The sequence below is a fragment of the Heloderma suspectum genome, chromosome 6 (genome assembly GCF_057233095.1).
Source record: "Heloderma suspectum isolate Gila_16-S chromosome 6, 16-S_ref, whole genome shotgun sequence".
Lineage (NCBI taxonomy): Eukaryota > Metazoa > Chordata > Lepidosauria > Squamata > Helodermatidae > Heloderma > Heloderma suspectum.
Window position 1 is genome coordinate 48,512,465 of NC_139463.1, and position 16,728 is coordinate 48,529,192.

Here is a 16,728-nt window from a genome sequence, read left to right on the forward strand (position 1 = left end):
TCCCAGAATCCAAATCTCTCTTGTCGGCACCACCTTCGTAGCCAGTCATTCACCCGGAGTATTTTTCGTTCCCTTTCTATCCCTCTTCTAACTACTGGAAGGATGGATGAGAAAACTATCTGGGCCCCAAAGTTCTTGAGTTTCCTTCCCAGAGCTTCAAAGTCTGACATGCTTTCTTCATAGCTCTGCTTGGCGGTATCATTTGTTCCCACATGGATGAGAAGAAAGGGATACCTGTCAGTGGGCTTTATGAGTGCAGGCAACCTTTCAGTCACGTCTCTAATCCGTCCTCCCGGGAGACAACATACCTGGCGAGTCCATGGGTCTTTGCAACATACTTGGGTCTCAATCCCACGCAGCAAGGAGTCTCTTACTACTACCACTCTTCTCTTCTTGTTGTTGTAGGCCTGGGTTTCATCGCCTCTGTTTGACTGACCTTCAGCCTCTTGCTCACTCTCATGTAGGTTCCCCTGTGATTCTTCCTCTGCAGGCTGTCCTCCAGTCTCATCCGCAAGTACCTGGAATTGGTTCCACAGCTCCACTGCTTCCACTGGTGCAGAGCGGCGTCTAGTTCTTCTTCTCCTAACTGTCACCCTTTTCCAAGGAGTATCCTCTGCTCCATTTTTCTTCACCTCAGCATTTCCCACTGCCTCATCTTGCTGTTGCTCTTCAAGCTTCTGGTCTGCCCTTTGCTGCTGTAGTTCCCCCATTCTGACCAAGAACTCTTCATGTTCTCTTATTCCCCGGAGGGTCGACAGTCGCCGCTCCAGTCCACTTACTTTTTCTTCCAGCAGCGTGATCAACTTGCACTTGTTGCAGGTGTGGGCCATGTTGTTGTCAGGCAAGAAAACAAACATTGCACACACCTTGCAGGTCACCAGCACTGGAGAGTCTTGTCCTTCCATAGCCTCTTTTCCCTTTTTGTGTCTAGCTTTGTGATTGTTCTAGACTAGCCTGTGCCTGCTCCTCTACTCAGTAGAGGTTAAAAGCAGAGTCCCACTGGTGTGAAAGTGTGTGTTACAAGACAAATAAATGGAAAAAGTTAGTTAAAAATAAAATAAAATCAAAAATGAAAAAAAAAAGTTAGGGGCCTCCCCCTTGACCTCCCCTGCCGAACTCCCCTGGCCAACTCCTGTTTGCTCCCCCTGTTTGCCCCCCCTGTTCGCTCTCTCTCTGGGAGCTTGCTTGCTTCTGTAGTCCCTGGACCAGCTGGAGCAGCTTGCTCTGCTCTGCTCTGCTGGGAGGCGGGAAACAGAATGAAGCTTCCTGCCCACTCAGCTGCTGGGAGTACTCAGGCCAGAATAATCCAGAATATTTACATCAGAATTACAAGTAGTTTGGAAGAGATACAGAAGAAGCCAGAGGGTTATTTTCAGCTGTCCACTATGAGAAACTTTTCATAACAACCTGAGAATCACAACAATGGATCCTGAGTCTGGGCTTTTAACTCATGTAAAAGCCATTGGGGCTGAGCTTCTCTGTAGCAGTTGATATTTCAGTGGGTATTTTAGACTTGCTCCTCTGCATTTACATACATATATTTGCACTTGACATACAGGCGCTCTTGAATAAAATAGATTATCTAGCTCCTTTCCAGTATGGGTTCAGGCCCGATTCTGGGATGGAATCAGCCTTGGTCGCCCTGATGGATGACCTTCTTCGGGAGAGGGACGGGGGAGCGTGACCCTGTTACTTCTTCTCAGTCTCTCGCTAGCTTTCAACACCATTGATCACGGTATCTTTCTGGACCGCCTCTGTCAGTTGGGATTTGAAGGAATTGTTTTACAGTCATTTGGCACTTACTTGCGGGGTTGGTTCCAGAGAAAAACACTGGGTGACTGTGCCTCGGCCCCCTGGCAATTGAACTGTGGGGTGCAACACAGCAAAACGTTGTCCTCAACATTATTTAATATCTATATGAAGCCACTGGTAAATTTGGGACAAGTTAATAAAAATAAAAGGTGTCACCAGCTATATTTCTCTGTAACATCTGAATCAGGAGAGGCCATGCACACTCTGAATTGGTGCCTGGATGCAGTTATGGGCTGGATGAGGGCTAATAAACTGAAGCTGAATCCTGATAAGTCAGAGACTGTATGGGTATGTGGTTCCCAGGTCTGGGAATTGGGGTGCTTGCCTGTTCTGGGTGGGATTGAACTCCCTCTGAAGGGGCAGGTATGTTGTCTGGGGGATGCTTCTGGGTCCATCCTTGTCCCCGAAGGCCCAGGTTACCTCAGTGGCCCGGAGCACCTCTTTACTCAGGCTTTCCCTGATGAGCAATTGCACTGCTCTGTTTTACTGTTTCTGTAATGTTTTTAATATATTTATTATGTCATATTGTTTTAATATTGGCTTTTATATTGTATTTTATGTATTTCTTATGTTCTTATGTAAACCACTTAGAGATCTTATTATATCAAGTAGTATGTAAGCAGTTTAAATAATAAACAAATAAATAATGAAATAATGCATTTTTAATTCAGAATATTGGTGTTCTAAATGCTGCTGACTTATTGCTTTTAGGCTTATTAAATTGGAAATGTTTATATTACGTATTCATTTTGTGATAATAATTTTAATTGTTATATTTCTGTATTCAAGAGAATTTGAATTGCGTGTTACTTTTGCATTAAATGATATTGTACTTTTGATATTATGGTGACATGGATATAGTGATAGAAACGTTATTTATGCAGTTGATGCTTTGTGGTTGTCCTGATCTGCTTTCAGCTCAGCTTTGTTGATGGAAAAGCACAAAGTAGCTTAAAATATTACACTGAAAATCTAGTCTAGCTGTGATCAGTAATCTCCTGTCAAGCTCTTCTGCCTTGTTGCAAAAGGAAGAAAGATAGAGAGTTATGAAAATCATTGGCATTCCACAGCTGTATTTTGAGACATGATGAGAGATAATGCAGCACTTCTATGAATCATCCGATAACATTTCAAATGTTTGCAACAAGGCAGACTTCCATGGAAGCCAGTCGAAACTAGATCGTGAGAGAGGCAACAGAGAAGGCGACCTGGTTGTTTAGTTCTAGCTACCAACTGTAAAAAAGAATTCTGCAGTCAGTTCTGGAAATACCTATATTATTAAGGCAAGTTCAAAGGTGATCCCAAGCTGTCTGCCTCCTAGATGGCCTCCCTTGATGGTTGGGCAGCAACCTCCCCAGCTCTGAACAGTCCTCAGCTTCAGCTGCCCCAAACAAAAGCTCCCCCATAGGAAGTGGCCGCCTGTTTTATGACTCCTGAACATTCTTCTGCTCTGGGAGGGAGGCAGGCAGGCTCAGGCATCCTCTAGTCCAAGTCTCAGTGTAATCGAGTGCAGCTCCAAGAGTAAAACATCACACATGCAAGCTACTGTCAGGCACTGAAGCATTGCCTTAATTTTCGGTTATATGGCAAGCATTAATATTTTACTCTTTTTCAACAATGTTTAATAGTTGGGGGAAACAAGGGTAGAATAGAAGGCATTGCAGTTTCCAGGGCAGGACAGATTCATTAGGTGTCGATATCGAGCAACGTTCTAGACGCTGTAATCTTTGCACTCTTGGGAGCGATTTGTCTGCAGCAGCCTTTGAATCTCCAGATTGCAACTTGGGCCACCTCTCCGAGGTTTTTTAAAAGAGGAGGTTGGGTTGCGGGGAGGGGGAGAGAGGACCCTCCATGGTCTTTTGGTCCGGTAGCTCAGCAGATCCTCCATGTAGAGAGAGGCAGCTTCTGTTCTCTGCTCACCTTTTCTGTTCTTATGTATAAGCTGCAGTGTCATAGTTGGTCTAACGAAGGAAGTCAAAGTACCATCTCTTGCCTTGCCTTGCCTTGCCTTGCCTTGCCTTGCCTTGCCTTGCCTTGCCTTGCCATTCCAATTCCATTCCATTCTGGTCCAGTTTTCACAAAACTGGACCCAAACAGCAAGGTTGCCACCTTTTTTCTGGCCCTGCTTCTGGGTCTTCAAATAGCAAGGGGAGCCTTCTCCCACCACTCACCTCCATGGGGTGGGGGTGGCATGTGTCCTACTTTACAGAGAAGAGTCCAGTCTTAGGAGGGTTGTCAGAGGGCAGTCCTCTCTTCAAAGAGGTGTCCACCAGTCCAATGACCAGGGACTGGTCCCTGGGAGAGCAGAACAGGGGCCTTGCAGTGGCCATGGATAGGTGTTAGCACCAGACTGAGTAGACACACTGGCCACCTGCTCACAGGCTTCCCCACAATCGTGAGTTGTATTATTTCTTATGTGCCTTTGCTTCTGCGCCTATACATTAGCATGTGCAGACGAGGACAACCTTTTGTCCTCTTGTTTGGCCTTGGCAATGTACGTGGTAAAGAAAGGAGCCGATAACAAGGTGGTACATACAAAACTGGAGGCCTCATGTGTTGGTTGCTGGATGCCAGAACTCAAATCCCCTGTCCCTGAGAGGTTCCACCTGTCTCCCCTCAGGTTCAAACTTAAGAGATGTGGCAACAGAATTTGCCTACGGGCAGACTTAGGAGAGGTGGGGGTTGAAGTGCCAACCCCCCATCTCCACATCTTTGTTCCAGGAAAACTAGTGACTATTTTTCGGAGGCTATGAGGAAGGGGCACGACTAAAATGGGAGGAGGGAGGGAGGTGGGGCTTATAGTTTTCATCACATGCCCCCCAGCTTTCGCCCCATAACATCGGGGCAGGGCAGTTGGAGAAGAGCCCAAAGAGCAACATGTAATAATAGGGTATGGGTGGGGGTGGGGGGTAGGCAGGAGACTTCGGCAGTCCTGCTTGGTGTAAGAATAGGGGTGTTGTCACAAGTACAAAAGCACATGCATTTGGATCTGTGAAGCGTAGGAAGGTATGCAACACCAGAGTAACAAACATATTCACTCCTACTATTGTGTGGCTGAAAGGCCTGCTTGAAAAGGCCTGTCAGGTATGGAGCTTCACCCTGAGAAGGTGGGAGGAGGTGCCCATCCTTGAGGCCAGCAGCACAGTCTCCAAGAGACCGGGCTGGCCAGGCCAGGCGGGGTGGGGCGGGGCGAGGCAGGGCAGGGCGGGCTTGCCCTTGCCCAGTGCCAAGGGCACTCTCACTTCCTCCGCCATGACCTGAAAAGCATTCTGCACTTTGACCGTGGCTCATCTCCTTTGGCTTGCATGGGACAGGCACATGCTACAGCAAGCATCACCCTTTAAGGTCAAGAGGATCTTTCAAGATCCAGCCACAAGTTACTAAGCCCAGAAGGAACTTTGCAGCCCAAATGACCAGTAAGAAACTGCTCGGATTCAGTTGCCTCAAAATAATTGCTCAGAACCAGATGTCTATTGCTAAGGATCCGCTGCTGCCTAGAACAATGCTCAGCATCCGTCCGTCCCCCGCCCCGCCATAGACCATGACCAGGGACATGAATGGAGCCACAGTAGAGCCACAAAACCTGCGTAGTCAGGTCACCATCAGAGGCCCCCCATCAGCAGGTGAGTATGGTTTGTTTTGTCATTTTGCTGCTGTGATTGTGATAGTTCTTTTGTTTCATTTCTTAGATTTTTTTCAAAGACATATTTTATGGTTTTGTGCTGCTTTGATTGCAGGTGTTAACCAAAATGGAGCGCTCTTCAGCAGCGATCCGTTAGCCACAACTCAGTCACTCTGCACTTACTCTCCAAAGTAACTGTGTGTGTTGGTGCTGTGCTGGAAATTTCTCCCACATGTTTTTCAACCATTCTCACTCAATTTGATAGAAAAGAAATTGCTTTGGAGAAGAAATTCAAAGGAGAAGAAATTTTGGAGAAATTCTCATGGGTTGCATTTGGGGTTCTTGTCCTTACTTTACTTATGAGGAGGCCGTGGAGGGTGTGTGATTGTCCTGTCTTTCATTGTACAATAATCTCTGTGGCAGCCCGTGGCCACCACAGCTTCCCACGCTTCAATTAAAGCTCTCATGAGGAAGACAGTAATTCCTCCCGTGGGGCTTTTCCAGTTCGAGAATGGCAGGTGGCCTGGGAGGCTGCAGAGCAATGGAAAGATGTGCATGAGGGAGAGAAAACACACACGGCACCCTCAGCCACCTCGCAGTGATTAGGGAAGCTCAAAAACACCACAGAAGAAGTTCAAGATTCTGCCTCAGAAAAGTGGAAGCCTCAACATAGTTGACGCTGTTGCCACTTGCAGGAGCAGAGCAATAAACCAAAAACCCTTAGGAAGAAAGAAGGCACCCGCGCTGCAACCCTGCCCATAGCGAGCCCTACCTGTGAGCAACTGCTGGAGAATTTCTCCTCCCCTAGGAGAAGTTTGGTGGAATTGCCCCGCAATTTCTCTGCCTGCAAATGGGCTGGAGAATTTTGAGAGGCCCTTTGCACACAGCTCTAGTGTGTGTGTGTGTGGGGGGGCTCCCAGGGAACTCCAGCAGGGTAGGGGGTGGCCACAACTAGCAGACCTAGGAGCGGTGGGTGGTGCTGATTCTCTGAACAGAGCAATGCAGGAAGGGGCACCCGCCCACCCTTCCCACCAGGGCACCTTTGAAAATGGTGCCCCCATGTCAGCTGCTTCACAGGGCACCCAGGTGCAGCTGGGTAGAAAGCTGCAGCATTGCAGACCACAGTCTCCTCGGAGCCACCCAGCTTTGGCACACTGGGCGACACATGATTTTGCTCTTTGGAAAGAGGCAGGGTGGCCACGTGTCCTCCTGTACAGGGGACAGTCCTCTGTTTTGAACATGTCCTCTCTTTGAAGTCCAAGTTCAGCCCAAGCCCATCAACATCCAGCCCCTGGAGAGCAGGCTGAGAAGCAGGCACGCAACTCAGCTGGCCACAGCCTTCCCCACTATGCTGCGAGATGCATTGTATTCCTATTTAAAGCATTGCCAGTTTTCCTAAATTTGCATCTTTCTAAATAAATTAGCACATGCAAATTTTATGCAGGTCTGTGTCCTCTTTTGTCTTCCTTTTTGGCGATGCATCAGTAGCCACCTGAGAAAGAGGGGGTGACAGCAGCTGCTCCCAGCACTACTCCCAGCTGCCCCCAAGCTGCAGATGCCTGGCAAAATGTGCCCCCAAGTGTGGGGAATTTTGCTTCTCCAGATTCCACTAGGAGCTGCCAGCCATACAGAAAGCCTTGAGGGGAGCGTGTGTGTCCTTGGCCCGAGAGTCTCCCCGCTCCCACCTTAGTCCTTTGACTGTCCTGGAGCGCTCTGTATCTCACTGACCTGGGCAGTGTCTCCACCAGTGATTTACTGTGAACTGGCTGTGCATGGAGGTCGTTCGGGATACATGACATTGTGGCCATCCCGCAGCCACCCTGGTGCTTCGCAGGGAACACCGGATTTCCTGAGACTGCTCAAAGTCCGATTCTTTTCCTCAAGTCGGGTTCTCCCTGGTATAGTTGCTGTGTGGCCCAGCCCCTGCATTGACCTCGGGGATGCTGGCCCTGCCCAGGGGTGCGCCTTTCACCGGGACCCCCATCAAGGGCTGTTTCCTCCCACTGTGCTGAATGAGGCTTGCCCTCTCAAGGACCACAGAACTTACAGAGAAGCCCCCAACTGACACGGCACAGCGCGATCTGGCGGCTCCAATTCTCCTTCTTTGGGTTATTGCCTTAGGAAGTAACTACTTCCACCCTTCATTACAGAGATCCTGCAGGTTAAAATGGGGGCTGGTTTCCATCTTTATGTTTACTGCTCTCCTTCCCACAGCAAACCCATTAGTGTCTCCTCAGAAGTAACTCCCATTGTGATCAATGAGATCCTGTGGGTTAAAATGGGGGCTGGTTCCCATCTTTATGTTCTCCCTCCCCTCTATTTCCCAGCACAAGCATATGTGTGTCTACTCGGAAGTAACTCCCATTGTGCTCAATGAGGCTTGCTCCTGAAATGCAGGTGCACCTGGAGTTTCAGGGGAAAGGAGAAACGGGGGGGGGGGAGCCTCTCTTATTGGTTGAACAGTCCCTGCCAGTCAGATGACGCTCACTCCATCCCCCAGCCTCACCAGGAAGTATGTTCTGTGAAGTGATTCTTACTGCTGCTGGAGCCCTGCTCGTGGCAAAGCCGTTTCCTTTTAAAGAATCCGGTACTCCTCCATTCGCTTCTCCTTCCGTTGTCATGGAAACATGGCCCTGGAGAGCTGGGGGCTGTGGGAGGTCCAGGGTTCAGATGCTGCCTTGGCTGCAAGCTCAGAAGGATGCCTTAGGCCGCTCTTTGCTGCTCTCAGCCCACCATCTGCTATATGGAAGGAATACTATGGTCTACTGTACAGGGTCATTGTGGGGATTACTGACAGAATGTACGTGAAGTGTTTTGAACAATAAAAAACGGTATATCAATGCAAAGTACTGTTATTCACAGAACAAGTTTATGAACATATTAACAGCCTTGTGGTTCGGACAATTCTGCTTCCAGAAGTGCTTGGTGCTTCAGGGAAGCCCCACAAGCAGGGCTGCACCCCCCAGCAACTGGTTTCAAAGCTAGACTGCCTCTCAGCCTGGAGGTTCAATTTAGCAGCCATCAGGTGAATTTCATTTGACAGCATCTGATCGGGTTTTTAATCAGGTTCTGGGATTTCTTATTGTTGACTGTTAAAATTGTAGTGTGTGTTGTCTATTTATAAGTTTGTATGTAAAAAAAGAAGTTTGTATTTTGTGCAATATTGTATTTTTAAGGTTTTTAGTCTTTGTAAACCTGAGAGCTTTGGCTATTGGGCAGTATAGAAACGGAATAAATGAAATGCAATGAAATCGCATTGACTGACCTCTCCCAATTAATTTGTGTCATCCTTTCAAACCACTGCCTCAGCCATCACGGCATCTTAGGGCAGTGGGGTTCACAAGTTAATTACGGAATACAGTCACCTTATTTTTGGAAGCTGGCTATCAATGTCAGGTGCTTTCAATCACTGGCCAGTATGTTCCCTGCCCCCCTGAAACATCTGCAATCCTTTATTTCCCTCACCCAAGGGAGTTCCGGTGATACATTCTCTGGCAGCTCACACAATCTGAGTCTTTTTATTGCTTTATTAGCATTATTGAACTTTTCAATCAATCAAAAGGACAACAGAGCTTATACCAGTGAAGTGATCTCCCAAAGTAACATTTGCAGAGTAATTTATTAGGTAGTCTGGCATGCTGTGCAAAAGGCACAATGGGGAGATGTAAATACACAAAAGATACCCAAGGAAGTGTTTATTTAAGAAGGACTGTTCCAAATATGCTGGATAATTTATCTTGAGCATTGCACAGAACATGACTCAAATGGCAAGAGCTGATTTAGCAAGGGAGGCTCATTATAAAGAACAATGAGAGTTTCACTGTAGTCACAGGTGCCAGCAACAACTCTGCATTAAGGAGCCAAGCAAGGGAGGGGCATGCAATCTATAATTCAACACAAGAGAGATAAAAGAGAAAGGGGGAAACAAGGCAAGAATAGGCATTCATTTCCATTACATGCACTTCGACTTAGTTACAGTAGGGCATGAGGACTAGGGGCTTGAGCCAAAGGTTTCATGGAAATGGTGGGGTTTGAGGAAGAAAGAAGTTGGCCATTCTGAGACCCCAGCACATTGTGCCCCGTAGGTCAAATTTGTCTCCTCCTCAGCCACCCTTAATGGCACCCAATCCTCGCCTGAGGTAACCACTTCACTTTGTGTCGTGGTTAAACGTTTGCTAGGTTCAAGCTGGTACTCTGGATTGGCTGATACCATGTGGTGTAGTGGTTAAAGCGCCAGATTAGGACTGCAGAGACCCAGGTTCAAATCCCCACTCAACCATAAAGCTCACTGTGTGACTTTGAGCCAGGCAATATCTCTCACTCTACGTTGCAGGGTTGCTGTGAGGATAAAATGCTCAGGAGAGGGGAGGGAAGAGAAACATGCACGCATCTTGAGCTCAATGAAGGAAAGGTGGAATAAAAATGTAATGCGTAAATAATACTAGCTGGAACTTGGGGCTGAAACATACTTAGCCACATAGCGGTGTGGGAGCTGCTTCCCCATGGTGACCTGTTCAGCCCCAAAGATCTGGGAAGCCTGGAAATTAGCATTATCCTCTTCCCATGTCCCTACAATGTGTAACCCACAGTCACAGCCGTTTCATACCAACTAATGGCAGTGAGTCCATGTTTGGGTCTGTGTTTTGGGTCTCCTCATAGGAGCTTTTCCTTCTGCTAGTGCAGCACTGGTGTAAACGCTTCAAAAGACACTGTAAGTGTAGCGCAGACTCTAGACATGGGTAGCCTTTGTGCTGAGCAAAAGTGATAACCTAGCCAGTCTTGATTGTACAGAACTCTAGACTCCGGGCTTCTCCACATGTGGCAAAAAAAAATCCCACAGATTTATCAGGGCTTTGTTTTCCAGAGTCTTTGCAGGTTTAACAATCAGCACAATCCACGCACTGCCCCCCACCCCGCCCATTTTTGCTGGTTTCCTTCCCATATGTTTCATTTATCCTGCCAGCAAATGGTGCTGTTTTATTGCGTGATTTCAATTTATCACAGCATTCGTAGGGTTTTATAACATGGCAGATTCCCACCCGTAAATAGTGGGAGAGGCATCAGAGGCTGACAACGTCATGAAAATGACCTGCGAACTTCCATGAGTGAACAATCACGAGCGCATGATAAATGCCTTGTGTAGAGACACTCTATTTTAGGCAATAATTCCATTGTAGAAACAAAGGTCACTGGAAAATGTCCCTCTGTTTTGCAGACAGCACCACCAAGTTCTGCATCATACGTTTAGAAACCTCTGCCACCTGCTTTTCGCCACCCCCCTCAGGGGGCAGCAAGAAGAGGCGCATGAAGGGCGCTGGCACCGAGAGGAGCAGTCACGCTTCCCAGCGCCAGCTGACTCTCTTGCCTCCCACAGCCCCACTGTTATCTCTGATCTCAGACTGGAGATAGCAGTGAGGATTTCCTCCAAGGGGGCCCCTGGAGGAACCCCAGGAGGCTCCATGTAGGACGCAGGAGAATTTTGCTTATGTTCACAAATCATGCAGACATGTCCCATTCACAATCCCAGATGCGGGCAGGAGTGCCTTTTGGGGGAAAACCTCACATTTTCCTGAAATTGTGTTTGTGTTTTGAAAACGCACACTTCAAAAAATGTGATTTTTTTTAAAATGGGCATTTTCATGTTTTACTCTGTGGGGGAAAAGTGCACGTTTGGGTGCCCTCTTTTAAAAATGCACATTTTCCCCATTTGAAATGTGCACTTTTCTGTTCAAACGAAATGAAAACAGAGCTCACTCGTAAACGGGAAGCGAGGCAAGCCGAGCTTCAAGGTGGTGTTTGGAGACTCACGAAAATGGCTTGTTCACTCTTCCCTAGCTCTGTGAACCAGATGGGGGAGCCCAGCAGGTGGGTTTAGGCCCAAATACTAGGGGTTCTGCATGCCCCTGCTGTACACACAGACCACACTATCTCTGTGTGCATGTGCCCAAGTGGATTCAGCGCCCCCCCCCCCCCCGGGGCCCCTGCTACTCTCCCAGGCTGAGGTGCTATGAGATTTTTTCTTCTTTGTTCTGCAATAGATGTCTGGCCAAGGTAGATGATTTAAGAAGTTCCTGTGCTTCATGCATCCTATTTTGGAAATAAAAGAAATAGCAGGGGAGACTCAGGATGGGGACAACAGCACATGGGAAGGGGGGTGTAAACCTTCTCCTGCCCCACATGCTGTGGGCCTGAGAAAACTCTCTCCCCATCCCCAGAAGCTGCTATTTGTCCTGGGAGAGACGCTGCCACAGCACTACCAGCAGCTTCCCTTGTGGGCAAATCCCGGCGTGGAAGGGCTCATGGTCCTAATCCTGGCAGGAACCAGGAACTTCCCACAAGGGATGGCTGAGTGCTGTCCTAATGACTACAATATCTCCCAGCAGCAGGTCAGCCACCAATTGTGGACATCAGGGAACCTCCAGCAGGGCTGTGGGGTCGAGATGTGGCAACAGGATGAGCACCTAGCTGGGACCCATTTCTCTTAATCCCCACCTTGACTGATCAGAGGCAGAGGCAGTCTTTGGTGCAGCTGCTCACCATGACCCATTATTGTCTGTCTCTCTGTCAGCAATGTAGCAGCCCTTCAACAGGTGCAGAAGCATGTAAGTTCCTCACTCCCAGGGCAAAGCAAAGTGCAAGAGCAGCATGACAGCGAACACTGTGAATTCTCTGGAGGTGGCCGCTCTTGCTCTTTCCAAGACACCTTTGCCACTCCAGATGGAATGACAGCCAGGTGCAAGCGCTGTCTGGCATGGGGGGGGGGGTGAGGGAGAGCACCAGGTGTTGCTCTCTTGTCTGCTCTGCAGCTCTCAGACTCACAGGGCTCTTGAACAGGAGGGCTGGCAAAGGGTGGGTCCCCATGCCGCTGCGGAACTGCCTTCACTGCAGATGTTCTTCAACAAAGCCTTACAGCTGTGCATCTGATGCCATGATAATCAGCAGGCGCAGCCCCTTGCTACTGATGCCAGCTGGCTTTAGGGTGGGGCAGGCACACTAGGAGAAAGGCAGGGTGTCACTTCACTCTCTGTTTTGCTGCTGGAATTGCATAAGATTGCCAATACATTATGCTGATGCTCTGTTACTGTTAGCAGCACAATCCATAGGATTGTGCTGCCCACCTTGGTTTTTTCTTCGTGTGGTTTTTTCTTCGTTTTTTATTATTCCTATATAAACTAGGCACTGTACATCAAGCAAAAGGCACAATTGGATCCTTTGGTACTTATCTTTTGATTGTATTACAGAACACACATGCATCTTCTCTAGTTTGATTCCTAGTAACTAAGGCATGTACTCAAAAATGCATCAGAAGGGAGACAAAGGGCTTCTCCACATGCGGCTTTTACCCTGCAAATGAGATTGGTTACTCACAGAAGTTTATGGGTCCTTTAGATGATATCATCAACCTCCAGTGCCTTTCTGACCATTTCCACAGCTGTATTTGAAATGGAAATAATGAGCTAATAAAAAGAAGCGGTTTGAATTTGCCCATGTAAAGAGGAAGTGGCACTATAACAGCACCATCCAGTGGTTGTATAATGAAACATATAGAACTTGCAGATAAAGGCCATTCTCTGCAGGGGGCGGGGGGACAGGAAGTGTTTGTGAAGGAGCCCATCTTAATCCCACAAAGAATCCAGAAGCAGAAGACCCGATACAGATGCAGAATAGAAAATCTGATGTGGAGAAGGCTGAGGACTCCTGTTTGGGAGCAGTTAGTGTTCACTGCTGAGCCCTTAGGTAGCCTGCTTTTAATCTTGAACATATCCCCCTCTCCTTCTGTGCATGTTTACTCAGAAGTAAGAAATAAATCTCGCTCCCCTGCAGTGAAAGGGTTAAAGGCTAACTTTAGTGACTTGCCCTAAAGTGCTCTTTCGCTTCTCCCTTGCTCTCTGAAATCACTGGATTGCCACCCAGGCAGAGCAATCTCATGAATCAAGGCAGGTAACTTTTTCCAGCCATCTTTCACATCTAGAGCAGTTCATTGTTTACCACTACAGCTGTAAAAAAAACAACAACTAAACCCACAGGAGAAATTTTTATCCTTCCTTAGGTGTGGCCTAAGGAGACATGAAAATCAATCATAGAATCACAGAATAGTAGGGTAGGAAGGAGCCTATAAGACCATCAAGTCCAACCTCCCGCTCAGTGCTGGAATCCAACTCAGAGCATCCCTGACAGATGGCTGCCAGCCTCGTCTTGAACGCCTCCAGTGTGGGAGAGCCCCCCGCCTCCCTAGGTAAGGGGTCCCATTGTCGTATTGCTCTAACAGTCAGAAAGTTTTTCCTGATGTCCAGCCGGAATCTGGCTTCCTGTAACTTGAGCCCATGATTCCGTGTCCTGCACTCTGGGATGATGGAGAAGAGATCCTGGCCTTCCTCTCTGTGACAACCTTTCAAGGACTTGAAGAGCACTATTATGTCTCCCCTCAGTCTTCTCTTCTCAAGGCTAAACGTGCCCAGTTCTTTCAGTCTCTCTTCATAGGGCTTTGTTTCCAGTCCTCTGATCATCTTTGTTGCCCTCCTCTGAGCCCTCTCCACTTTGTCTGCATCCTTCTTAAAGGGCGGTACCCAGAACTGGACACAGTACTCCAGATGAGGCATAACCAGTGCTGAGTGGAGGAGAACTAGTACTTCCCGGGATTTGGAAGCTATACTTCTATTAATGCAGCCCAAAACAGGATTTGCCTTTTTTGCAGCCACATCACATTGTTGGCTCATCTTCAGCTTGTGATTGACAACAATTCCAAGATCCTTCTCTCTTGTAGTGTTGCTGAGCCACGTATCCCCCGTCTTGTAACTGTGCATTTGGTTTCCTTTTCCTAGGTGCAGAACCTGGCATTTATCCCTATTAAATGTCATTCTGTTGTTTTCTGCCCAGCGCTCCAGCCTATCCAGATCACTTTGAATTTTGTTTCTGTCTTCCAAAGTATTAGCTATCCTGCCCAATTTTGTGTCATCTGCAAATTTGATCAGCATTCCCTGCACCTCCTCCTCCAAGTCATTAATACAAATGTTGAAGAGCACTGGGCCCAGGACTGAGCCCTGCGGTACCCCACTCGTTACCTCTCCCCAGTTTGAGAAGGTCCCATTGATAAGCACTCTTTGACTCTCATTCTGTAGCCAACTGTGGATCCACCTGATAGTTGTTTCATCTTTCTAATAATAAGAACTGCAAACAGAAGAGCCAGCAATAAAACATAGTAACAGCAATTTGCCCTCATGGTTTCTGATCACAGCAAGGGCATCAATGGCTTTTGCCTCATTAACTCCCAAGTCATAAAAGCAGTCTATCATGGGTAACTGTAGCATGTATTAATTTGAGGGAGGGGTGTTGAGGGCTAGAAGGGAAACTGTCACCTTGACCATCGCAACCCTAAAAGATGATCAAAAAGTGGCAACTGAGAGTCCACAAAGCCAGAAGCAGGAGATGTGGTCCAAAAAAGGAAGATGGTTGGCCAGGGAAGGGGAGAAGAGACTTTCCCCTGGCCCATTCTAGGGGCATCTCTACACCAGCCTAAAATCCTGCATTTAATACAGGGCTTTCTGCTTCTGTTTTAAAAGCAGGATCACAACTGACTCCCTTTACAGGCGCTTCCTTTCCCCCCTCCTTCTCCCTGTATCGGAGTCTCCCATTATCTTTCACTGGTCTCACTCTTCTTGCCACTTTTCTTCTTTTCATGGAGGGACTCAAGCGGGAAAAACAGGGTAATTTCATAGCTCATTATCTGGACTCTGGTTTTAAGGACTTAGCAATAAATAAAGAATGGTGCAAAGTATAAAATTGTTTTCTGTGAATGTTGTGGGCTCAATAATCCAGTTAAACGTGGGGAATAATGTTAAAATTATGCAAAGAGGGAGCTAATATTTTCTTACAAGAAACTCACATGAGACTGAAATATGAATATTTATTGCTCTTTAATAAATTAGGTGAGGGATATTTTGCATCCAACTCTTTCTCTAAAACTAAAGGGATCACAATATATATAAAATATTTAAATTTAGAGGTTGAAAGGATAGAACATAAGTTAGGGATACACTAAGGGTCTATGTATGTTTCTCAAAGTCACCATTGTCTTATTTGATCCACAATTTAATAAAAATTGGGTAATTGGTAATTATATAAAATAGCAGCAACATAGGGTTGTTAAATGTGTTGATTGGATTGATGGTCATCAGGTTAAGCCTTTAGACCAACTGGAGAAAAAAATGCTTAATACAAGACCAGTACTGTTTGCATACATTCAAATTACAGATTATTTAAATAGCTGGTTAAGAAATCAGGAGGGAGGATTAAGATCATTAAATACATTTGAGAAAAAAAACATGGGACAAACCAAAACAAGATGCTAACCAATCTACCAAATTATAATGTACTGAGGAAAATAGAAGAGCAGATTACATTCAAAGATGGGAGAAAATACTTGTGGAAAGAACATCAAATTAAATGTGGAAATACGTTTGGAATAACCTAGACATACAGCCTCTATGTCTTAAACAGAAAATTCAATTAAGTTTCCAACTCAGTTGTACATGCCCCTTTTACGGTTACCTAAGAAAATTATATGGATATTTGTTGGAAGAATGGAAAGGGAAGTGCAGACTTAATGCGTTGTTGGTGGAATTGCTCTGAGGCCAGGAGATTCTGGAAATAATTTTTTTAATATTTGTAATATTCTGCAATATACTATATCTTTTGATCGTAGAATTTGCTTATTCTGAAAGATGCAGTACCAAAGAACAATGGAAAACTACTCTAAAGAAAATACCTCAACTAAGGGTGCAATCCTATGGCTGCTAGACAGTGGCTAGGATTTTTCTTTTCCTGGGAACTTCCTATGCACTGTCTAGCCTCCACCCCTGCTCTGAGGCATTCTGGCTAGACAGCCAAAACGGGCCGTCTAGCCGCAAATGCAGGGCAGCTGGAGCACGGCGAAGATCCCCTTCGCGCTCCGCCCACCCTGCATTGTATAGTCGGTCCCCTCCGGGTTGGGGGGCAGCCGACTATCCCCATAGGATTGCACCCTAAAAGAACTGAATATTAAAGTGTGGGATCTGGCAACCCTAGCCAAAATTACATGGGTTCTTTGGGTTAAACAGGGAAGATACAGGATAAATCCATTTGAACAGGAATGGGAGCCATTTAGGAGGCTTTGGAATGATAAGCAAGGTGTGATCTGTGGCAAACCATTTCCTTTATTGCCGTGTCTCACTGTTCACAGGTTCTATATGTCTAGATGTTTTATTGTTATAAGGTATTTGATAGGTCTCACTGTTTTTTAGTGTTTGTAATAGATT

The 16,728-nt window shown here is 46.7% G+C and overlaps 1 protein-coding gene across 1 annotated transcript in view; it reads right to left on the reverse strand.

Moving 5' to 3' along the window:
• The window catches only part of LOC146340798 (uncharacterized), an 815,287-nt gene that overhangs the window by 19,022 nt on the left and 779,537 nt on the right, over positions 1 to 16,728 (reverse strand). The window contains exon 2 of the mRNA XM_084807264.1: positions 169 to 308. Within this exon, the coding sequence (XP_084663390.1) occupies positions 169 to 308 (140 nt within the window). The remainder of the gene's footprint in view (positions 1 to 168; positions 309 to 16,728) is intronic.